The sequence below is a fragment of the Mixophyes fleayi genome, chromosome 6 (assembly GCF_038048845.1).
Source record: "Mixophyes fleayi isolate aMixFle1 chromosome 6, aMixFle1.hap1, whole genome shotgun sequence".
NCBI lineage: Eukaryota > Metazoa > Chordata > Amphibia > Anura > Limnodynastidae > Mixophyes > Mixophyes fleayi.
The window spans coordinates 45,490,141-45,514,131 of NC_134407.1; the positions used below are offsets into that span (position 1 = coordinate 45,490,141).

A 23,991-nucleotide genomic window follows, 5' to 3' on the forward strand; every position below is an offset into this window, starting at 1 on the left:
AGTCGCCACTAGCTTATCCGGGCATCTTTGCAGCACACAAGTGTCGGCGTATTTTGTGGCATTACGCTCCGTAACCAACCATGTTAGCTCTCTATATAAAAATGTCCTGAAAGAGCATTACTTGTCCTACTTTGCATGTCAAACCTATGCATAGACATCAGGGGGTAAATGTATAAATCTCCGGTTTTGTCAATTCCCGGGAGTTCGGCTAGATGACAGCTTAAATTTAAAGTGGTGCTGCCTTGTAAAGGGAAACTTCTCTTTACAAGGCAGCGCCGCTTTAAATTTAAGCTGTCATCTAGCCGAACTCCCGCGAGTTGACAAAACCGGAGATTTATACATTTACCCCCAGGAGTGAGGAGTAGGTACTTTCACCCATAACTGACCCTGATGATGTCTTTACATCAAATTTACATTGTAGACTAAACATAAGGTAACTAGGCTTGCCTAGCATCTGTATACATAACCATACACATGATACATTTTTAACTGCTTTATTATCTTCTCTGGAATCACACTTAAATAGATGCATATGCTTCCAATATACTTTGTATTCCTCATTAACTAAAGTGTGTATATATTTTTTCCTTTTTAGTTATTGAGGGCTAAGAGAACGCCAGATTAAACAGACAACCATTGACTCTCAAGTAAATGAATAGCAGCATCAAGAACTGGAATGCTTGAAACACTATATTTGAAAGGGTGAATACGTATGTATGTATTACCCAGTATTGTTTTATCAATGTTTGTTCCCAATTGTAAAGCGCTATGGAATTTGCTGGCGCTATATAAATAAATGTTGATGATGATACTTCCTGGTTGAATCAAACTTGTGTATTTTTTATTTATTTATAGACTTTTACTTTAAAATAAGACAGTTGCCTAGAGATTTCAAAAGATGTCTCTTCTGTTTGTACAGAACGAACCTCCTGAGGAATAGGTTGAAAGGAAAGATCCCTTTCTTTCAATTGGGCGATGCTCTGTATAAACTAGTACAGTGTATGTGGCTCTTGGGTTAGATGTTTTCTCCAGAAGCGCAAGAAAACAATTTCCTTTCATGTTTTGCAGACTGGGAATTCATTGATGGAATCAAAAAATTCAAATATGTGACAGGCAAATCAGGAACATCTGAGGGGTGTGACACAGGGAATCCTAAATATGAACATGACTCTGTATTCCCACTTCAAGGTTCTGTGGACCTTTCTGAGCCAGTCAATTCTATTATTGAACTTAAAATTCTATTTAAGAATCATGTCACTCTACTCTAACACAAGGTCTGTAAGATGTGGATATAATTATAGCTTTCCTGCAAACACAAAAAAGACCAATAACTGCATAGTTAACAATTGTCCGATTTTTTCGAAATTATATTTTGTTCTATTTGTTCCTGTAAGTGTAAGTGCCCCTCTCTTTAAATAATGACCAGCTACATAGTAACATGCCTCTTGTATATACAGGTATTCCTCACTTAACAACCTACCCATTTAATGACCACTCGGAGTTACGACCAGGTTCTCCCTGGGTCCTCATTGTTATAATTGCTGCTGTTTGTAGAGCTTTACTGTACACATGTTTATTTTCTGTTATGCAGTGTTATGTAATGTAAAGCAAACTAACAAAATACAGTTTTCTTTAGTCTATTTCTTCATTCAGAATCAATAAAAATGATTACAATACATGTAGGTGCATATAACAGTACTGTACTCACTTAGCGACCAATTCGCTTAACGACCTAGTCGTAGGAACGGAACTCGGTCGTTAAGTGAGGAATACCTGTACAATCATCAGTATTTTGTTTTATTCTGTCAATTTACCGTTGCTATTTGCAATTAAATAAAATTGTGTAACTCACAAGTGATGCGAATATATGTACAAACGTCTGTAAATAATATATTTAGAAATGGCGTGTTCTAATACCATCCCTTATAGTGGAGTTCTCATATCCCCAAATCAATGTTTATTAGGAAAACTTTTGTATTATAAGGAATAACGCACCATTACTGTAAATGATTACAGATATTTGAAGTCGCTTTGGATATACACAAGTTGTATAAAATCAGTCAACCTTTATATGGTCACATAACTACTCAGTGACCTATAATAGTCTTATAATTTTCAATACACTTACTAGATTCTGTATATTATGACCATGTCCATTTGGCATCATCACATTGGTTAGGGGTGGAATACTTTACGCCCTCTATACAGGGCCGGATTAAGGGAATGGAGGCCCCTGGGCTAAGGTGGCATCCATTCCCTGTGAGGCACCCAATGTGAGCCGCCCGCCGCCCCCCTGTGAGGCCCCCCAAGCGCTTACCTGTCACTGCAGTCCTCCTTCCGCGGCACGCTATAAGCTCCTCACTGAGGAGATTTCGCGAGAGCGAGACTCATAGTCTCACTCTCGCAAGATCTCCTCAGTAAACTGATTACTAAGCGCCGGGGACGGATGACTGCAGTGACAGGCTCAGCAGCATTGATCAGGCCGGGGGCGCCCCCCGCCCCGAACCGATCAATAATGCTGTTGAGGACATTGAAGGGCCCCCTGGATGCCCGAGGCCCCTGGGCTGTAGCCCAGTTAGACCTCGGGTTAATCCGGCCCTACCTCTATAACACAAAAGGGGAGATTCAATTAGACGCCAGGTGCCTCCAAAAACATCCATGACACACCTTGCGTTGGAGATTTGACAGAAATCTTCGATCATCTTTCCCAGCACCTCTAGGAAAATGAGCGGAGATTTGTACCGTAACTGCCAGCAATGTGCGCAGCGCGATGTCTGCGCGCATACTACCGCCAATTGAACCTTCCCCAAAGTGTGAACTTAATAGATTCAACTGCTGGATTCCAATATTGGCATATAGCTGACTGGTGGCACCTACATTACTTAGAGGGACTGAAATGGTTAAAAAAAACCACAAAAATGGTGGTGGCAATACTGACATGATATGATGGGAGATAGATTGCTAGGGACACAGCACAGGTCATCAAACAACCAATAATAGAACTGTGAGCGGCTAATGTGACTGGAAAGATTAAAGGAGAGTGAAAGGCCATAGCAAAATAAAACACAGGGTTCACCTGACAAAGTATGGCAGAAAAGCAGACGGTTGAGTCAACAAGAAGAATAAGAGAGGGGAACTGTTGATAGGAGGGAGATAGACATGGTATAGAATGGAGAAGAGTAGAAGAATATGATTATTCCATGCCTGAGAGCACAACATTCCAATGTTAGCCTCCTGTTGCTAAGGAACCAGGCATAACCTCCATTGCTAGGCAGACAGAACAAAATATGGTCATGCCTCAGATTCAGCCAACAGCAACAATAAGAACATAAATTGTTTCTTGCCACCAATTCCACTAGGAAATCTCACCCAATTATTTCATAAAGACGGGGTGTAATATTGCATAATGAATAGAGTACATATATGCTAAAATTATTATGGATAGAATGATATTAACTACTGTACCCAGGATAATTCTCAAATCTGCATTTTAATCATTAAATACTTGCTAACACATTTTTTTCAAATAACTAATTCATTGAAATGCATGTATACTATATGAAATCTATATGCGTTTATGCTTTATGCTGGCACTTTTAACGGATAGGATGCACTGCTAAAATTTGTCACGAGAAAGTAAATGCGTTTTAACGTTCTCTTAGTGATTGACATTGGCAATCCCCAAGGATTTTATAAACTGTCCCTGCTGTTTGAGCTTAATTCTGAAGGATTCTATCACCCTCTCTGGGGAATGTATTCAGCCAACCCACGCTGTGATTATATAAACTGCATTCAGCAGGGACTGAATATATAGAAATCTGATGAACTGCATTGTCAAAAGCTCGAAAATTTTAGTGTGCAGATTTGTCCTATCAACTGACTTAGAAAACATTTTTCTTCTGGTGATATTGCAGCCATGGTGGAAAACATGTTTTAAAATCGATGCCTTATGCTTTTCAAGCATACGGAGCTGAAAACAGTGCAGTTTGCTACCTCTTCACCTGCTGGGAGGTGATTTTCCTGTTTGCTGTTGACAGCATACTGATAGCAAGTGCTCCTATTTTCAGAACACCATGCGTTGCTTCTAAGACATCTAAGTGTGAATTTTAAAACCGTGTGAAGAAGTGAATTGGTAAATTAGTGAGTCACAAAATCGGTGGTGATTGTGTATTTATAGAGGTGGCTCATACAGTAACTGTTTTATGTGGACAATGGTCTTGTGTGATCATTTGTTTGTCTCTAGGATATTGACACATGTTCTTGCAGCTATAGTACGACAAAATATGAAAAGCCACCAGTTGCTTAAACCTGTCCTTGGTTAACCCAAAGCTTCCTACGCAATGGATTCTCCAGTGTCTTTGAAACCAGTTAATGGGACTGTGACGTACTATGAAGTAGTGTTTGACAGCATGTGGTTCTCCAGCTGTTGCCAAAGGCTAGTTGGGAATGCTGGAACTTGTAGTTACATAGCAGCTACAGAACTACAGGTTGCTCTAAAGTTTCTCTTTTAAAACATTAAGCTGTACTTACATATTTATACACTTTGTAAACATACCTACAAAACCCCGTCCTCTGTCTGAGCTACTACTTAACTTGGGAAAGCCAAATAACCCAATTGATCTTTAGTACAACAAGGAAGCTCATAACATGTTGACGGGAAGTTGAAGCCACATGTCCTGCAAGAGTATTCCAACAATCACCATTAACTTACACATTGGTGGAACAAAAGCCCTTATATGATCTAGTGAATGAATGGATATTTGCTGCAAAAGAGAACATTGGTCTTTTATTAATTTGTCTATAGCTGGTGAATGATTTCAATATATTTCGCTAGTTATCTAGTTCACTTGTTGTTTCTTAGGCAAGAATATGTCATTTGCATGCAATGCAAACACACCAAGCTACAAGGCAAACAGATCTGATTATAGTTAATTACAATATAAGAGGTATGCAGATTGATGGTATGTATACATTCAGCCCAGCAAATTGTTCTCCACTTCACTCTGATTGATTCTCACATATTATTCAGTGTGTGAAAATGAAAACATCCAGTGTTTATAATGATTTGGGGCAGATGTATCCTCATGTTCTACTGGATTATCAAAGTATGAAGGAAGTGTAGATAAACTATTTGGTCTTTTAATGTCTTCGTTTTCCTAAAAGGATTTTAATGTTCCTAATATATGAACACAACATTTGTGAAACACAACTAAAATCCTGATGAAAAAATGTATATATCCTGCATTACTTTGAATATACAATGATAGTAGTGCTGAGATGTAAACTGCAGCCATAATTCTGGTCTCTTACATGTGAACACCTCACCTTATTATTATTAAAGGACAATGTATCAGTGGTCTGTCTCTACCACATGTAGTTGGTAACTAGATTTTCCCCAGCTTAACCCTGCAGGACTGAGACATGTTAAAGTCATTTGATGATAAGCGATAGACTAGCTAGCAATTACCACCCTGCTCAAAATAATGCAGTTTTCTTCCTCACTGATTTGCACACTTGTTGGAAAAGCCAGAAAAACTGATGATAAACTATTGTTAGGTTATAAAAAGGCAGATACTGTAGTTCTCACAAACGTCTTTTGTAAATTGTGCTAACAGGCTCTGCCGGATATCAGCATTGTATCTTGAGGACTTAAACTTTCCAATCACAACTGCCCACTCTGTTTAGCAGGATCACCTTTCTCAAGAATCTTTAACATATTCCTCAGAATCACATATAAGTGCCAAATGAATATTAAACTAAGATCGTCAATCATCCTTAGGTTGCAGTGAGTTCCCTAGTTTTAAAGACAATATTTCATGCATTACATATAGCTTTCAAACATAGAAAGTATGTAGTTTGACATACCTGGACATCTGACAACAACACATAGATGGGTGCAGTTACTGTGGATTTTGGGGGAGAAATGTGCACAATAGCCCATACAGAAGTGTTAGTTACACATTACTGCAGAGGATGAAGACAGAAATGGAAAGTAGAAGGTGCAGTAGGTAGGTAGTCTATACACAGGTGGATGGACAGAGACAATACAGAGAGCACTGAACTAGCACAGACAGGATGCTACAAGGACACAACGGTTAAACCCTGCTGCTTACTGTGGGCTCTTGGGGTAGAAAGGAAGAGTGACATGGCTGAGATCCTGGATGTCAAAAGCAGTTGGCTCGGCTGAAATAGCCTGCCGCTTGGTCCTCTGTTCCCCTAAGGTGTTGGAAGTTTGTTTATGAGCTTGCTGGGTGGCTGGTTTAATCACGGAACGATACTTATCCAGCTCATTTTGCAATCTCTGGATGAGCTCGTCTTTCTGGTCTAACTCCAGCTCGAGCTCGTCTATAAGAGCATCCCTCTGCCTGAGCTCCTCGATCTTCTCCTGCAAAGCATACTGCAAGTCTCGCAAAGTGCCCATATTACCGGCAGGGGCTCCTGCTGCCTTCCCTTCTCCCTTCGTCGTCTTCTCGGTCACTCAAACCCCCCCCAGTGCAGGATCAACCGCTTCCTACTTTCTCCAACTTTATTTCCGTACAACAGGTCCTGATCCTCGCTTGTTACCTAATTGTGTTATGAGAAGATCCCGCTGGTCCCCACGAGAAGTTCCCCTTTAGGGTCCTTGAGATGGCTCCTTTATACGACTTCCAGGTTTCTCTCCGAGAAATGTAGTTATTTGTATCCGCTGTGCATTAAGATCATGAGCCGGTCCTCGACCCCCCTTTGTTGGAGTGACTCACGTCACACCAGTCTTCAGAGGTCTTTACAATTAGAGCCAACGAGGAGGGTCCCTGTTGCTGTCAAATACTGAGAAAGATCCACCTTTCCAATTGTAAACAGATGCCTTCTTTGTGCCTTTCGCCAAGGAAATTCCTTTGCGCTCCAGGGAATCAGTGCACAGGTCACCACTCGGAGGTCCTAGAAAGTCTCAGCTCCTGGGTGATGTGATTACTAGAGTGTGTGGCAGCAGTCAGAAGCCGAACCAGGGAACATTTGCATACATGATCTCAAAGTAGAAGAAAAAAAAAATTCCCTCCCTCTGTCAGAAACACTATTATTACAGCAAGCTGGGCTGTAGTAAAGGGTGATTTTGATCTATCTGCGTCAGGGCTTGGATGTCAAGCAAAGGAGAGAAAGAGGCACAGAGGGAGCAACACACAGGCAAAAAAGGGAAGTCTGCAGGAGCTGCTCCTCTGTGCTCTGGAGTGTAGAGACTGGAGGAGAGTGCTGGAGAGCAGGCATGTCTTTCGCAGTGCTTCACTCTCTGCCTCTACTGTGATAGCATAGGCTCCTTCTGTAATGCCTCTATTATCAACACATAGGGGAGGCACAATTCCTCTGCTTATATTAGGGTCTTATCAGCCCTGCTAATTCGTATTTACCTTCTCAGTGCTCTTTTTGCAATTAAACACATTGCTGTTGCTGCCAATACACAAGAGGTCTGCTGACTATACAGCACATTATTCACAAATAATCAGTTTCATTGTCATAGCCCCTTATATATGTGGAATTAACACTTGAAGTGTGTAAGAGAGTCATGGGTTCATGCAGTTACTGAGAATGTTTCCAATAACTTCATCATATCTTATTGCATTTAGCTCTTACATATATTTGTATTCTCTTACATGCTCCGTTATAAAGCATGTCTTACTGTCTGTTGGGGGTTTATCTCACGCTTTCTGGATTTGGATTATTAAGCCCTGCCTTGGTATGCTGCAGTTCCTTGCCACGTTGTAATATGTGTCAGGAAATGGGTGTAAATAGATCTTGTACTAATCATCCCCTAGTATTATATGGCCAGCGGTTAATATTCAGTTACTGTATGTTAAACTGAAAGTATTTATTAAGATAAAAAAAAAACAGCGCAGTTACTGTACCAATGCTGCCACCTCGCACCATATGTGTTCTGTTCACACAGTCATTAACACCCCTGCTCTACAGGGGGTGATTGTGGTGGCGACAGGGCTAAGCGCTCACTTCTCCCAGTGATGTGATGCCTCTGTTAACCTGCTCGCTGCTGGGAGGATGATTAGTTAATTATATTCACCCATCCTCGCATCCTGTCAAGTTGCCATGCACACCAGCAAGTGTATATAATAAACGAGAGGGATTTGAAGTAAGCCTTGGTGTCACAGAGCTATGCAGGTTTATTTCATAAGAAAAAAAGTGTTTTGTTTTTTGTTTTATTAAAAAAACTTCATTTTGGAAAGCGTTTTACAACCTGAAGTCAGTACAGTCAGTATTGTGGCAGCGGGACAAGAGCGGAACTCATGTATGCATGGTGGCGTAGTGGTTAGCACTTCTGCCTTACAGCACTGGGGTCGTGAGTTCAATTCCCGACCATGGCCTTATCTGTGTGGAGTTTGTATGTTCTCCCCGTGTTTGCGTGGGTTTCCTCCGGGTGCTCCGGTTTCCTCCCACAATCCAAAAACATACTGGTAGGTTAATTGGCTGCTATCAAAATTGGCCTTAGTCTCTCTCGCTCTCTGTCTGTGTGTGTGTTAGGGAATTTAGACTGTAAGCCCCAATGGGGCAGGGACTGATGTGAGTGAGTTCTCTGTACAGCGCTGCGGAATTAGTAGCGCTATATAAATAAATGGTGATGATGATGATGATGATGAATTGTTTAGCCTTAAACTTTGACTCTCAAGCGTTATGGAACGATGAGTCCCAGCCTCAAGCTTGCAGGACTCGCAGCTTCACGACAAGTGTCCCGATTTATAAGTATGACAAATTCAAACAGTTGTGCAGCATAAATAAAGTGTTCATTAAAACATAGAAGTAGGGACTTTCGGGAGCTGGAGTCAGCTGATGAGCGCTCATCAGCTATCTGACATCTGGAAAACCTATTGCAATCCACTCTCATTATAAGGGGAAAAAACACACAAAGTACTGCTAACACCTCTAGAGAAAAGGAGACAGACAAGTGACAATTTCTTTGCATCTACCCTAGACCAGTCATAATAATGATTTTTGACCTCCATTGACAAAGTTAAACTTTCTGCAGAAGTTGATTACCATAAGGTAAAACAAAAATAAAAGTTATTTTGTACTTCCACACTGTTCCCCATTTCTCAGGCATTTGCAGAGCAAAGAAACTGTCCAGACTGATTGGGTGAGATCTGAGGTCTGTAAAAGCTGTTACCAGCTGAGAAATCGGATGGGGGTGAAACAGCTGCTGAGATCAGCAGACAGCACCTTCTCAGTCCTTGTACACCTGTACTGGTGGGGTCTCTTACAACATTAATACTGGATAACAGAACACCTTCCCTGTGCAAGCAGCTTACAGAGAGTTAAGCTTCTCATACAACTGTGACTCACAAAGAGTCATAACTGGAAAACTACACAAGGATGCTGAAGCTCATGCAAATAAGATCTATTCTCAAGAGCTCTAAGTACCCTCTTACGCCCAATATTTAATCAAAGTCAAAACTTTGGAGACTACTTAAACATTACATCCAAGCACCAAAAGGGTTAATTTCACCTCTGCCTGTAATTTCGTAAAGCACCATATGAGGGCAGCAACTCTGCAGTTTTGAAATACTTACACCTACAACTCCAGCAATCTCTATGCAACACCGCTATAACTAATTCTCTTTGTTTTCACTACATCTGTTATTATATTGCTCTCCATGGATACATTTCTGGATAAACAGCAGCAGAGCACACAAGAAGGTTGTCTCACTAAAGGAAAAGGCACAAGCTCCCCATCTTGCACACAGGAGAAAATCCTACAGATCTACAAGCAGACACTGTAAAATATAGTGCACTATTGGACAAAAAGCTTGCAGGGTACAAGGCAGATACTGACTTGGCCATATCACAATGATCTCCTTATGCTCACAATGCTCTGAGCATTAGTGCTCTGGGCACTGCCCCTCACAACATTTCAGAGGCTGATGAAAGAATATGCAGTGGAGGATGAGCTAGCTATAGTGCAGGTTACCCTCCCAACACAAGACAACCATTAATTTACTCCAAGATAAGCTGGAAGACTTGGAAAACAGGAACAGGAGAAACAACTTGAGAATCATAGGCCCCGAGAAAAGAAATGATCAACAAAGACCTAGGGCTAGATTTACTAAGCTGCGGGTTTGAAAAAGTGGGGATGTTGCCTATAGCAACCAATCAGATTCTAGCTTTCATTTATTTAGTACCTTCTACAAAATGACAGCTAGAATCTGATTGGTTGCTATAGGCAACATCCCCACTTTTTCAAACCCGCAGCTTAGTAAATCTAGCCCCTAGACCAGTCATCATGAGATGGTGAAACTATGACGACAAAGTGAAATTAGTGGAGGCCTAGTGTAATCCAGGACATTTCCCACCAAGTGGCAGTGAAGGAGGGAGCATTCCTCACTTTGCAAAGAACTTTATGCTGAAGGTCTAAAATTTGCTTTCCTGTACCCAGCCAAATTTAGAGTCATAGGTGAAGACAGCCAAGAAGACTTGGGAGAGAGCACAATCATCTTCAAGCAGGATAATGACTGATAGTGTTTTGTTATAAGCGTCTTATTGGCATAAGGGGAACCTCAATGTATTGAGAGATAATAGGAAAAAATATTTTAAATCAGCCTCTTAGACATCTATGCAATGAGGGGTTCTAATTTTATTCGGCAACCACATTCACTACCATACCAATGATAGTAAATACGACCCTGAAGGTTGCTACCTACTTATTAAAATAATTGAAAATGAAAAATGTACCGTAGCAAACATTTACTTAGCTAATGATTTTAACCAATATTCTTTTTTTTACAGAATTATGCGACCAACTGCAAGACGAGACTGAACATCATATAATACTAGGAGGAGACTTTAACACCATACGAAAGTCAGGGAGAGCAATATTACTTTGCCTATAACAATCACTATTACTTGGATGGATGAGTTAATCCTCCTAATATCAAAGAATATAATTTGGCAGTGAATTAGGCTATGGACTGGATTTACAACACAACACATATACTCGAGTTTATTTAGAGCAAGCTTCCAGCCGAAACATACATCTTATCGCAGTTCTTTATGCTAGCTCTACAAAACTGCCAGAAACGATCAAAGACAACACCATAATTTATACTCTTGTACATTGAGAGTTTATAGACCACAATGGAAACTTCTAACAAATAGTTTTGGGAACAAACAAAAACATAGGAGTATTAGTTAATTAGCACAACAAACAGAAAGGGGCATTACTAAAAATTAGACTCAGTGGGGTCATGAGTTTGATTCCTGACCCTGGCCTTATCTGTGAGGAGTTTGTATGTTCTCCACGTGTTTGCGTGGGTTTCGTCCGGTTGCTCCGGTTTCCTCCCACACAAAAAACATACTGGTAGGTTAATTGGCTGCTAGTAAATTGACCTTGGTCTCTCTCAGTCAGTGTGTGTATGTTAGGGAATTTAGACTGTATGCAACAATGGGCAGGGACTGATTTGAGTGAATTCTCAGTACAGAGCTATATCATCATCATTTATTTATATAGCGCCAACATATTCCATAGAACTTTACAATTGGGGACAAACACAGTAAACTAATATACAAACTGAGCAAAACAGACAAGGGTGGGAAGGCCCTGCTCGCAAGCTTACAATCCATGGGCTATATAAATAACTAGATGAAGATGATAGATATTAAAATTGTGTCTTTCATAGATCTCATTAGAACAGTGACACATAATGGCCAATTAGTGAATGTCAAACTTTTCTCTCAGAGCACAATGTCTTGTAAACTATTCACGAATAAAAATTTGTGTTTTGTAAATATATATATATATATATATATTGTATCTATTCGATAAACATTTATAATACAGGGATTCTTAACCTGTGGGTCTCCCATTTTCGCTGGATCTAGGGTTTTCCTACATATAGACCCTTTAGTCTTGTTTAGTGTTACTGCACCTCCTCCTATATTAGACAAGTAACATTTAATGCATAGGCTATTACTACAAAGACTATTTTCTTGCATCTCTCCCTGCTTTGTGAATGCAGACAAAAAATGAAAAATATCAGATTTCTGTTTATCGTCTACAATTATTTGCTTATTGTATCTTTTAGTGTCTATATATTATCGGCTGTTTATGTTTTGGGATTAGACTTGCTATATTTAGCAATCTGTTTTCACATGTAACTGATTTCCCTTCTCACATATCTTGCTACATTCCATGCTTTCACCAGGAATTTATAAACCTTTGTTGTATTAACAATTGAAATGCTCTTTTTTCCCTTCTATGTTCCATTACTTTGCTTAAGCAAATTGGTTGAATTGTATTAATAGAAATCCTGATGTGACATGTCGCAAGAGTATTTATTTAAAATATATGAAAAAATGTTCCTCATGGTCTCAGGGCTTTTATGTAAGAATACACGTTCCCAGCACACATGTCTCACTGCTTCTCTGAGTGGATTAAACTTTGCCCTTCTAAAATTGAAAGTTCTTGTAGCTCTTACAAAACATTTTATTGAAACAAGATAAATGTTATGTTGTGATCACTGTTTCCTAAATGTTACCTCAAGTGTACATTAGATGTAACATTGGTTGAGTCCTGCAGGATCCCCCTTCTGGATATATACAGGGCGGGCTGGCCAGGTGGGCAGGGGGGCTCGCTACTCGGGCCGGGGGGGTGGCCGGCCGCCCCCCCGGATGCAAAATACAATACTTTCCTCTGCGGCCGCATCTGATGACATCAGATGTGGCCGCGTCAGCGCACTGGCGGCCGCATCACATGACAGGGGATGCGGCCACGTCATCAATGACGCGGCCGCATCCCCTGTCATGTGATGGCCGCCTGTGTGCCCCCCGGGCTGCCCTCTCCCAGCCCGCGCCTGGATATATATATATATATACAAGTTAACCCGTGCATGATACTCATGCATTCTAGTCAAATCAAGCTACTTAAGGTGTTAAAAAGGTTCTTGTCATGCATTTGGGGCTAGGCCAGGCCTCCTCAGGGGAAGAGCGTTACTTCCCGACTTAAGCGCCCTTTTTTAACGTGGTTTTGTCCACATGTCACCACCTCATCATTCTTCTCCATCAGCTCATCCTTCATCTTCATCACCACATCCTTAATCTCCATCGTCTTACTGTTCTAAAACCTCTCGATACACAACGTTTCTGCTAAACACCTTATCGCTGTGCTTAATCAGTCTTCCTTAAAGGGCAGTATTCATAACCTGCACTTTTACATCACTGCTTCTCCGTACTCGTGAAAATGCGACATACAATTGTCCATGACCAAACACGGGCTCTGGTAAATAAATACCCACACGGTCAAGAGTTTGAGTCCTCAACTGGTAAATTTAGCCTTTACTACTCCTCCCACGGGGGGAAGGGGGGATGATGGAAGTTAACTGACTTCACTATTATATTTTTTTTGTCAAATATTGTCAGTATACCAAATTTTAGGTCAATTGGATGAGCCCTTTCTGAGAAAATAGTTTTTTCCACACACACACACACACACACTAACACACGCCGCTAGGCTTATATATATTAGATATACATATATATATATCATACTTACCAACCTTTGGTAAGTTCCTTTCCTGGGAGAACCCAGGCAGGGGGGCGTGGTTGGTGGATGGGAGGGGCGGGGCGCGGTAATTCTCGTGATTTTGGCTCCGCCTCCCACGACAAAATGCCATTTTTGTCGCGGGGCGGGGCCAAAATGACGCAATTCACCACGATTCGCGTCATTTTGAGGAGCATATGCCATATGCGGGATATTTGCCTGCTCGCCCGGGAGACCTACCCGAATTTCGGTAGTCTCCCGGACATTCCGGGAGAGTTGGCAAGTATGATATATATATATATATATATATATATATGGATAGTTACAATCACAAATAATAATAGACTTTCAGTACAATTGTTTATGCTAAATGGCTTATAACCAGGGCTGCCAAGAAGAATTCAGGGCCCGGGTACAACAAATTCATGGGGCCCCCCTCATAGTGAAGTAAGCCCCAAAATTTTTTTGCGCCGCCTTACGGCGGCGCAAAAAAGATTAGGTATATGGTCATATATTCAGGGGCGTGGCTAGCCAAACGGCAGTGCAAAAATTTTGGGAGGTGCGGTCATGCATTTGGGGGCGTGGCAAACGTGCCATTGGGGCGTGGCTAACATAAAAACCACTAGGCTCTCAATTCGCCGGAGCGTCACATATGTTTAAGCACTCCTGACTTTCAGGACATCTACCACCACAGGGTAGTATACAAACAATGCAGTGTGTACACAAACAGTTCAGTCTTGGCCTACACCTTACATTGGACACAACATTCACCAAAAATTGGTATTGTCCCTACTAGAATCACAACATTTCACACACTGTGCTGCTCTCTCCTACCTGTTCTTCTCCACTTTCTCCACCTGTGGCTGCTGCTTTCTTTAGTTGTGGCTTGTCCGGATCCAGAAATGTTGAAGGACCTATTTTGAAAAAAAAATGGCTACATTTAGAAAATTACAGCCAGCCCCAGCGTTAAATCAATAGCACCCACGATTAATAATTAGGCCTTCCTCCAGCTCCAATATTACAATAATGTGCCCCTTCATCATCGCCATGCCTTATGATCACACTGTGCCCTCCATGCTGTTTTTGCCCCCTTCATCTGGCTCCCCTTCATCAGACTATACTATGCTGCTCCCCCCCTTTTTCAATCCCACTGTGCCATGCCTCCCCCCCCCCTTTGTAACCCCACTGTGTCATGCTGCCCACCATTTTTTAACCCCACTGTGCCATGCTGACCCCTGTTTATTAACCCCACTGTGCCATACTGCCCCGTTTTTTAACCCATCTGTGCCCCTCTCATTTTTTCACCCCCTCTGACATGCTGCTTTCCCATTTTTTAACCCATCTGTGCCCCTCTCATTTTTTAACCCCTCTGACATGCTGCTTTCCCGTTTTTTAACCCCTCTGTGCTCCCCCCTCAATTTTTAACCCCTCTGACATGCTGCTTTCCCATTTTTTAACCCCTCTGTGCCCCCACTCATTTTTTAACCCCTCTGACATGCTGCTTTCCCATTTTTTAACCCCTCTGTGCTCCCCCTCATTTTTTAACCCCTCTGACATGCTGCTTCCCCGTTTTTAACCCCTTTGACATGCTGCTTCCCCGTTTTTAACCCCTTTGACATGCTGCTTTCCCGTTTTTTAACCCCTCTGTGCTCCCCCTAATTTTTTAACCCCTCTGACATGCTGCGTCCCCGTTTTTTAACCCCTCTGTGCCCCCCCTTATTTTTTAACCCCTCTGTCATGCTGCCCCCCCCGTTTTTTAACCCCTTTGTGCCCCCTCATTTTTTAACCCCTCTGTCATGCTGCCCCCCCGTTTTTTAACCCCTTTGTGCTCCCCCTCATTTTTTAACCCCTCTGTCATGCTGCCCCCCCCCCCCGTTTTTTAACCCCTCTGTGCCCCCCTCGTTTTCCTCCCTTCACTTACCTTTTCTCCTCTCTTGGTCTTCTCTGCTGCTCTGTGCTCCATTGTTCCAGACTGACTGAATGCTGGGCATGACATGATGACATCACACCCAGCATTCAGACAGTCTGAATAGAGCACAGAGCAGCAGAGAGGAGGGATGCCGGCTCCGCGATCAGGTGAGTATGTTTTTTTTTTTTTTTAAACTAGCCTGCTCCCCCCACCAACGACCGAGCCCCCCCCCCCCCCCCCCCCCCCCGCCAAAAAAAAAAAAAAAAAAAAAAGGAAAGGAAAAAAAACGTTTTAAAAAAAAATTAAAACATTAAAAAAAACAGGAGCGCAAGGGCCCGGGCCGGGCCCCCTGACATGCCGGGCCCGGGTAATTAGTACCCGCTCCCCCCCCCCTCTCGGCGGCCCTGCTTATAACAAACCCCATTCTGTACTATATTGTTATCTTTCTCTTCATGTAGGTCTCCCCATAACGGCCCTTCCTCATCATAATCTTCACATATATCCTCCCGTTAAGCAGCTCTCAGATATAGACAAACTCCTGTGGGCAAGTATATCAAGCTGCAGGTTTGAAAAAGTGGAGATGTTGCCTATAGCAACCAATCAGATTCTAGTTAACATTTATTTAGTACATGCTACAAAATGACAGCTAGAATCTGATTGGTTGCTATAGGCAACATCTCCACTTTTTCAAACCCGCAGCTTGATAACTTTACCCTTTGGACCTTTTTCATCCCTGATATATTGCACATTGCATGGATCCCAGGTCACAAAACCATCATTGGTGTTTGTGATCTGTTCGTTAGAAAAAATGCTTCTTGTTGTTCGATTTAAAATATGCAGTTTAAAGTGCGGTGTGGAAAAAATGCTATGTGCATACACCAGTTAGCTGCGCATGCACATACCACTTCCTCCATTCGCTGGAAGCATGGTCACAGCCATCCAATAATAAATAGACCCCTTTATTCTTCAACTCAAAATCTCCCCATGGCTACAGATATTTCAGTGCAAAGTAGTAATGAAACTTTAGGCTATATTGCACAAACATAACATATTTTGGTCTTGGGATGCATAATTGTTCAGAATAATAAATTTCAGTATTCACAATAATTTTTAGCCCCCCCCCCCCCCTCCAACAACCACTCCCTTGTCATCAAACAAAATGTGACACAAAAAAGGCAACATATTACGATCAAGCAAAGTTGTAGAATGCTAAAAAAAAAATAATAAAACACAAAACACTAAAACAATAGATCATATAACTATATTTAACTAGTTTACTGGTATGGCTTCGTACGTGCCAACTTTGGGCAAGTTCTTTCCAGGAGGGGGCGTGGCAGGAGGGCTGGAGGGGGCGGGATGCGGCCAAACGCGTCATTTTGGCCCTGCCCTCCGCGATAAAAATGCCGTTTTGACATGGGGCAGGGCCTAAATGACGCGATTCGCCGTGAATCGCGTCATTTTGTGATGGCAGTAGCGGGATGCAGGAGATTTGCCAGCTCTCCTGGTAGTCCGTGAGACTGACCCGAATTTCAGTAGTCTCCCGGACATTCCGGGAGAGTTGGCAAGTATGCTATACTTATTCTACAATCAAAACATAGAATATCAGTTAAGTTCAACTAATTAATGCAATATGAGTGTAGTCAGGGGTGGAGCTGTAGAGTCTCCCACGTCCGTCCCCCCCCCCCCCCCAAAACAAACCCTCGATGCCCCTGTGCATATGCTGGACTGTGTACATTCAGAATAGGCCCCCCATTCTGATCTACTGAACAGGGGGCCTGTAAGGCGAGAGCAGTATCAGTGGACCCCTACCATGTTCTGTCCCTGTAATAGTATTAATATAGTGGTGTTAGATTACTTACAAGTACAAACTAATATTAATAAATTGATTTAACAAATAAAAGCATACAAAAAGAAACCACAACATTTTATACAAACTAAACACAAAGAAAAGAAAAGGATATATGTTGCTTTCTTACTTCCTTTTGTTAAACTATGCACTACTCCCAACAACTGCAGTGTTCAGTAAGTTACCATGAACATGAAACATCTTGCACAGCCCAGAAACCTGGCTTAGTTGTGCTCTCATGAAATTTCTCGTCAAGCTATATGCAAATGCTGCATGTCTGCTGTGGAGATGGACTTTTGCTCACTCTCCAGCGGTTCCTTCTACAGCTGAACAGGCAGGGGAGCGAGGACATGGGAAGCTGTATCTGCAGCAGACATTCAACATTTACATATGGCAGGAGAGAGATCATTTATACTGTCTACTGGAGGAGGGGAGCAGTGAAGGACTTTGTTCTTTTTGGGTCACACATAATGCACATGACACTCTGCAAAAAGGACCCGACCTTAAAAAATGACTGGTTCTCTTTAAGATGTAGAATTCTCTTTAAGATGTAGGCGTAAATGTATCAAGTGGAGAGTTTTCCGGTGGGTTTGAAAAACCAATCAGATTCTAGCTATCATTTATTTAGTACATTCTACAAAATGAAAGTTAGAATCTGATTGGTTGCTATAGGCAACATCTCCACTTTTCAAACCCGCCAGAAAACTCTCAGCTTGATACATTTAACCATACTTACCAACTTTAGTAAGTTGGTTTCCGGGAGCCTGCGGGGGAGGTGGGCATGATGGGGGGCGGGGCTACAAAATGTGCATCATTTTGGCCCCGCCCCTGTGACATAATGACACAAACGCGTCACTTGACAGCGGGGGGCCAAACACCGCGATTCACTTGGAATTGCGGCGTTTGTGACCTAATTCTGCCCACTTCACTAGGGAGTGGGCACTTCCTAGTGAAGTGGGCAGATCCGGGAGATTGCCACACTCTCCCGGGAATCCGTGAGACTCTCTCAAAATGCGGGAGTCTCCCAGACATTCCGGGAGAGTTGGCAAGTATGCATTTACCCCATAGTCTAAGTGACAAACACTACAGCAGCAGCTAAAATTATTTAAAGATCGCCCACTTTTTCTCTCTCTCAACCAAATTTAATCACCTCACACACTAACAAACTGACAATGTATGGAAATCTCCAAGAAGATTTAAAATATATTTGAAGTTCAGAAATCTTGCTTGGTTTTGCACTTAAGATGTAGGCTCCAATAGAAACACCAGCGGCTAGATTTACTAAGCTGCGGGTTTGAAAAAGCGGGGATGTTGCCTATGGCAACCAATCAGATTCTAGCTTTCATTTATTTAGTACTTTCTACAAAATGACAGCTAGAATCTGATTGGTTGCTATAGGCAACATCCCCACTTTTTCAAACCCGCAGCTTAGTAAATCTAGCCCCAAGCCTTGTTTGATTATATTGAAAATTGACACTTGTTTTTGTAGATTTATTAGCATTGGCAACAAATAAGTTGCTAAACATTCATTTCTAAGCCGTGGAGGCAGCACCACAGTCAATGAAACACACAGTGCATGAAAAGCACCTCTGTTTTCCAGCTCTCTAATGTAAATGTACCAGGAGGAGACATTGACACAGATAAAATGTATCAGTGTGAATATTTCCACAATAATCTTGTCACATCCTGTTCACAAGTCACCTCAGGATCTCAGAAAGCCATTTCACAACATCTATCTAAATATTTTCCTATTTAGTTCTGTATGTTTCCGTTTTTCCGCTCCCTTCCAGCCTGATTTCTCTTTCATGGGAACAGTGTTTTCTTTCCAACAAAAAGAAATCACATATTGAGCAAGATCCTGGCCTTTTTATAACATTAAGGGGGGATCCAATTGGCTTCATTACTGTAAAAAGTAATGTGGCCTGTGCACTATTACCGACGTTACGGTAATAGTGCGCGTACATACCGTAACGTCCGGAATTACGGGAGCCGTGAGCAGAAATCAGGGCTACAATTACCGTATATACGGCAATAGATTTGGTGCCTCGTTACTCGCGACAGAATTAAATCCCCCTCAGAGAGTAAGGTTTAAAATGTTTTATGTGGTTATTAAAGATGCCCTGAATTATGCATTTAAAGGATAATCCCACCACAAAAATAAATAAAATAGTTTTGGATGGAGGTAAAGGAGTTAAATTAAACAGGTTACAAGGTGTTGATGCCCCTTCTGAATGCACTTCCTATTAGCACAGACAAGTGTAGAAAGATGTCCAACGTGGGACAGTTACAGACATGGGGGTCCCCAGTGAATCCAGGGATCATTTTTTTTCTTGTTTTAATCTTTCAGCTCTACACAAAACTAAATGTTTAGATTTTAGTGTCATTCTTTAATGCAGTTTCCACATTTATGGCGATGATTCACTACACTAATGATGTGCTGCTTTCTATACACAGATGAAGTTCTGTGTCAGCATGGTACATTGTTTCATCATGTACCCCTGATTTATTACCCATTACCTGGTGGGAACATGGGCCAAACTGCATGCCTTGTCCATGCACCATGGTGTTTATTGGTGCAGGTCAATAATAAACATTAACACATCATACTTGCACCTGTGTGCATGTGCCCTAATGGCAATCAGTCATTTAATTAAATATTTGCTTAACAAGTCGGGGAACAAGTCGGGGTACACTGAACATTCTCATGGGGGCGATTCCACAGTCATTCTACTAACAAACAAGAGTGAATCAAATTCTTCCTGTAGTGTATGCAACAAGTGCATTGTCCTGTCCTGCAAGAGTACACAAAGTACAGTGCATAGAAACACACAATAGATGACGGTCAATCTGCATCACATGCCAGCGGCAACAGAATATATATTTGCGCCACTTTTCATCCTCTCAGCTTTCCCGGTATATTTTCTGGGCTATAAAATATAAGTGTATAAGAAAGAAAAATCTAATGTAACTTATTTCTGTTCTATAGTTTTGCATAAAGAAATTATCATGGGAAGGTGCAGAGCTCCCTCCTTCACTGCAGAAGACAAGAGGTGGAGATTTGAGTGGCATGTGGAGGAGGTGCCAATGACATTTGGGGGAATTTTGTGGCAAGCGGGACTCTGAGCGGATGTGGAGGCATTATGTGGCATGTGATGGTCTGAGGGCATGGGTGACTATTTGGGAGCAAGTGAGAGGTCTGAGTGGCATGTGGTGTATGTTTGAATCAGGGCATGCTCCCCCCATGCTCCCTGCCCCCCATGCTCCCTGTGGAAGGGGGGGGCATTTTTGAATGAGTGTTGTGCCAGGCCAAGGTCGTTTTGTTTTTTCACTCTCAAAATTAAGGGTATCATGTGGCCCTTTTGAAGGTTGGAGGGCCAAACATGTGGTCCTTGATCTATATCAGGTTGCCCATTGCTAGTTTGGAGGCTTTATTGATTTCTGATGCTTAGATCATTCTCTAGATGCCAAATACAAAGGTCTCACCAAGATGTTCAAGGTTCACATAAATATTGCAAGAAGTAGTCCTTCAAATTTACATGCAGAGATACATGGTTTCCATCCTGAACCCATAACATACCCTGTGTCTTGACATATTGTATTACTTCAAAGTTTTGGAGTAAGAATATACCACTTTCTCTAATATGTTGAATTAGTAAAGCTAAGAAATTGCATCAAGATATACAGTGTAGCCTTTGTGTCACTTGTGCATCTTATAAATGTACACAATTGGTTCTAGATATTTATTGAAAAGGAAACAAAAATATCTTATGCATTAAGATAAGATGTCTTGATGAAGAAATTATTATTGCACATTTCTGCTTTCTACAAACTTTGACAAAAGAGTATCTTTATAAAAAGTAGTGGTCAGCAGGATGTCATATTGATTTTATTGATGATTTATTATGTGCTAATTGTGTGAATTGATCCAATACCTCAGAGTCAATACTTACAAAGTCAACTTATTTCTGCATGTATCGGTCCCATTTGTTTGCATAGTCTTATGAGCAGCTGCTACTCCTGGGGTTACATGTTTTGAAGACAGCAGCCTAGTAAAAGTGCTGTTGTGTTCAAAGTCACGCTACCTCTTCCTGCTCAGATCGGATACTATTGATCTTGAGTACATAAAGTATCTATGGATCCAGCTGTATATCTGGAATGTCACAAGCACAGATTGATGCCTTTGATACACAGATCAGACATTTGTTTTCTTTTAAATATACACAATATGCACAAATCAATGTATTCACTCTTAACATCTGTTCTGCGTGTCCTTAAAGCAATAGTGTAAGTATACTATGGTGAGATCTTCTCTCTCTTGACTCTACTTCTCTCCTGAGACTTCGGGGATCATTTATGACACAGTGTGAGTACAGTGTACTTTCTTCTCCTTTGTGATATTGTGTAAAGGGTTGTACACCGTACACTGGGCATTGAGCAGCAAGAAGATACATTACACAAAGGTGATGTAATTGCCCAGAATGACAAGTAGATCATGACAGCCTAAATGGAGAGTGGAATAGTCTATCTATGTACATAGGGCAGAAAAAAATGAGACGTTTCTGTACGTGAGTCACAAGGAATGGACATGGCTGATCTCAAGGTACCCCGTAAATTACAAGGAAGTGGAAAGCTTCAATACAGTGTGAAAACCCATGTTTTTATTGCCAGAAGAGAAGTAGTAATATTGTTTCAAAGGGATTACTTTGCCAAATACACACTGCCATCAGTACAATAAAACATATCAGGAACAAACTCTGCACTTTAACTGTTTAAAAGATTTTGTAAGTATCTACTTGGATGTAACTACAATTAAGTATATTGGAATCTTTTCTGTCTGCCACACACAGTACAATCTTTTCATAGCACCAAGCATGTAGCCAAATGGGCTTAAATCCATGCATGTGATACTGGGTCTGCCTTCCTTAGGTCCTGGTTTGTATGGTCGGAAGATGACTGCACACATAGGCCAACATCGATCATCAACAGTCATCTCCGGTATGGACTTACCAACATGCCTAACAAAGATCCACTTCAAAACTTTGTGCTTTTCAACAAGGATTGGTTACAAGGGCCCATGCTATTAAATAATCTATGAGTTGTTTAAGAAATACATGTATGTCTGAGAAAGAAAACTGACTGGTTATTGCATTGTTATTGTATTGTGATACTGTGTTATTCTCCTCTCCTATGAAATCTGTTGACCACAGGGGTCCTTGGTAGAGACTCAGGCAATTTTCTGGTAAATTTCCCTTATTCTTCAACTTTGATTTTGATATTATATTATAAGAAGTTTTATAATTCACTTTGACTATAGAAATGTGACTTTCAGAGTTTGGTAAATAGTAATAGCTATTACTTTTTGCAGCACCGTGTTACAAATGTATTCTATATATTTACAAAGAATTTTGCTGGCCTTAATAAAACTCCTCTTAAATGGTTTCCCTGTAGATTGACTTTTGGGGTCCGTTCACCCCTATATGCTGTTAATGTGCTTTTCAGGCACTAACGCATGCCTGAAATCTGCATTAAACACAAGACGAATGGTTGCTTATTGGCTTATTTTCATCATTGCAATTTAACATTTTGACACAAGGTTTAAAATTTTAGAAAGACAGGTGCACTACTTCTCATGAAAAACACATGAAAAGTATTAATGATTCACTAAACTGCATCTAAGGGGTGCGTACACAAAATCAAGTGTATGATCTGAATTCATGTATGTTAGCAGAGTTTTCTGTACCACAAACTGCCAAAAGAGCAGGCATTACAGCACACAAACTCTATGCTGCTCACTGGGCAACATCCTCAAACTCACATCTCCAAAAAAGAAATAAAAATCAACCACTGACATCTGTCACGCAGCAATTTTCAGGTGAGAAGCGTGTGGGTTTGGGAATCTAAGCTCAAAAAAGATTTGGAGCCCTTTGCCTACCAGCTATTTGCTGAGCTCTTCTCTGAAGCCTCTGAATTGTATCTGACAATGATTACAATCTTATTCCTAAACACCAGAGATGCTCAAACCTGGTCCTCAATAGCTGCCAGCAGGACATGTTTTCAGGATTTCTGTCTGAAGACACATGTGGGATAATTACTGACCCGGCCAAATAGATTAAATCACCTGTGCATGATTAAAGAAATCTTGAAAACATGTACTGTCGGTAGCTCTTGAAGAATCACTTTGGGTACCTTTAATATACACCATAGTCTCCTTGACAAGATTCCGTGGTTGTCCAACTGAAGATCCATTTTTACCAAACAGAAGAAAATCTCACGAGAGTGGCTGAAGAAAAAAAAAAGACACCAAGGCACTCAAAAAGCAGGCATGATCTACAACTGAGATGTTCCTCAGAAGTTGCCAGAAAAGGGAATAAAATTGCTGCAAGAATTAAACACAACATACCAAAGGGACACTGCTTTCCCTTTGGCTGTTGAACTTACCACTCCTGAGCCTAATAGATGAAACATTGTTGCGTTGTCGGATCTCGCGGGTTTTGGATTCCATAAGTACCTCACTCACCAGGAGATCTAGTGCCATATTGAGGTTAATAATATTGCAGGAACAAACAAAGAGCCAAATCATGTGATTTTAGAAAAAATAATAGGGATCCAAAACCAAAATCAAAACACAGGGGTCAGTGAACATCTCTAATATACAGTATATAGACACACACAGACACAAAGATTAGGGTCCAGTTTGTCAGAATCCAATTAACCTACCAGTATATG

The 23,991-nt window shown here is 41.3% G+C and overlaps 1 protein-coding gene across 4 annotated transcripts in view; it reads right to left on the reverse strand.

The window, feature by feature from the left end:
• Positions 1–23,991, reverse strand: part of PRKG1 (protein kinase cGMP-dependent 1) — a 796,378-nt gene that overhangs the window by 655,009 nt on the left and 117,378 nt on the right. Inside the window, exon 1 of one of the 4 annotated variants that reach the window (XM_075216374.1) lies at positions 6,114–7,260. The exons of 2 other annotated variants lie outside the window; for them this stretch is intronic. In XM_075216374.1, coding sequence (XP_075072475.1) covers positions 6,114–6,421 — 308 coding nt within the window. In that variant the 5' untranslated portion in view covers positions 6,422–7,260. Of the gene's footprint in view, positions 1–6,113; positions 7,261–23,991 lie in introns of those variants that run through there. One more of the 4 variants, XM_075216375.1, reaches the window with a different exon arrangement.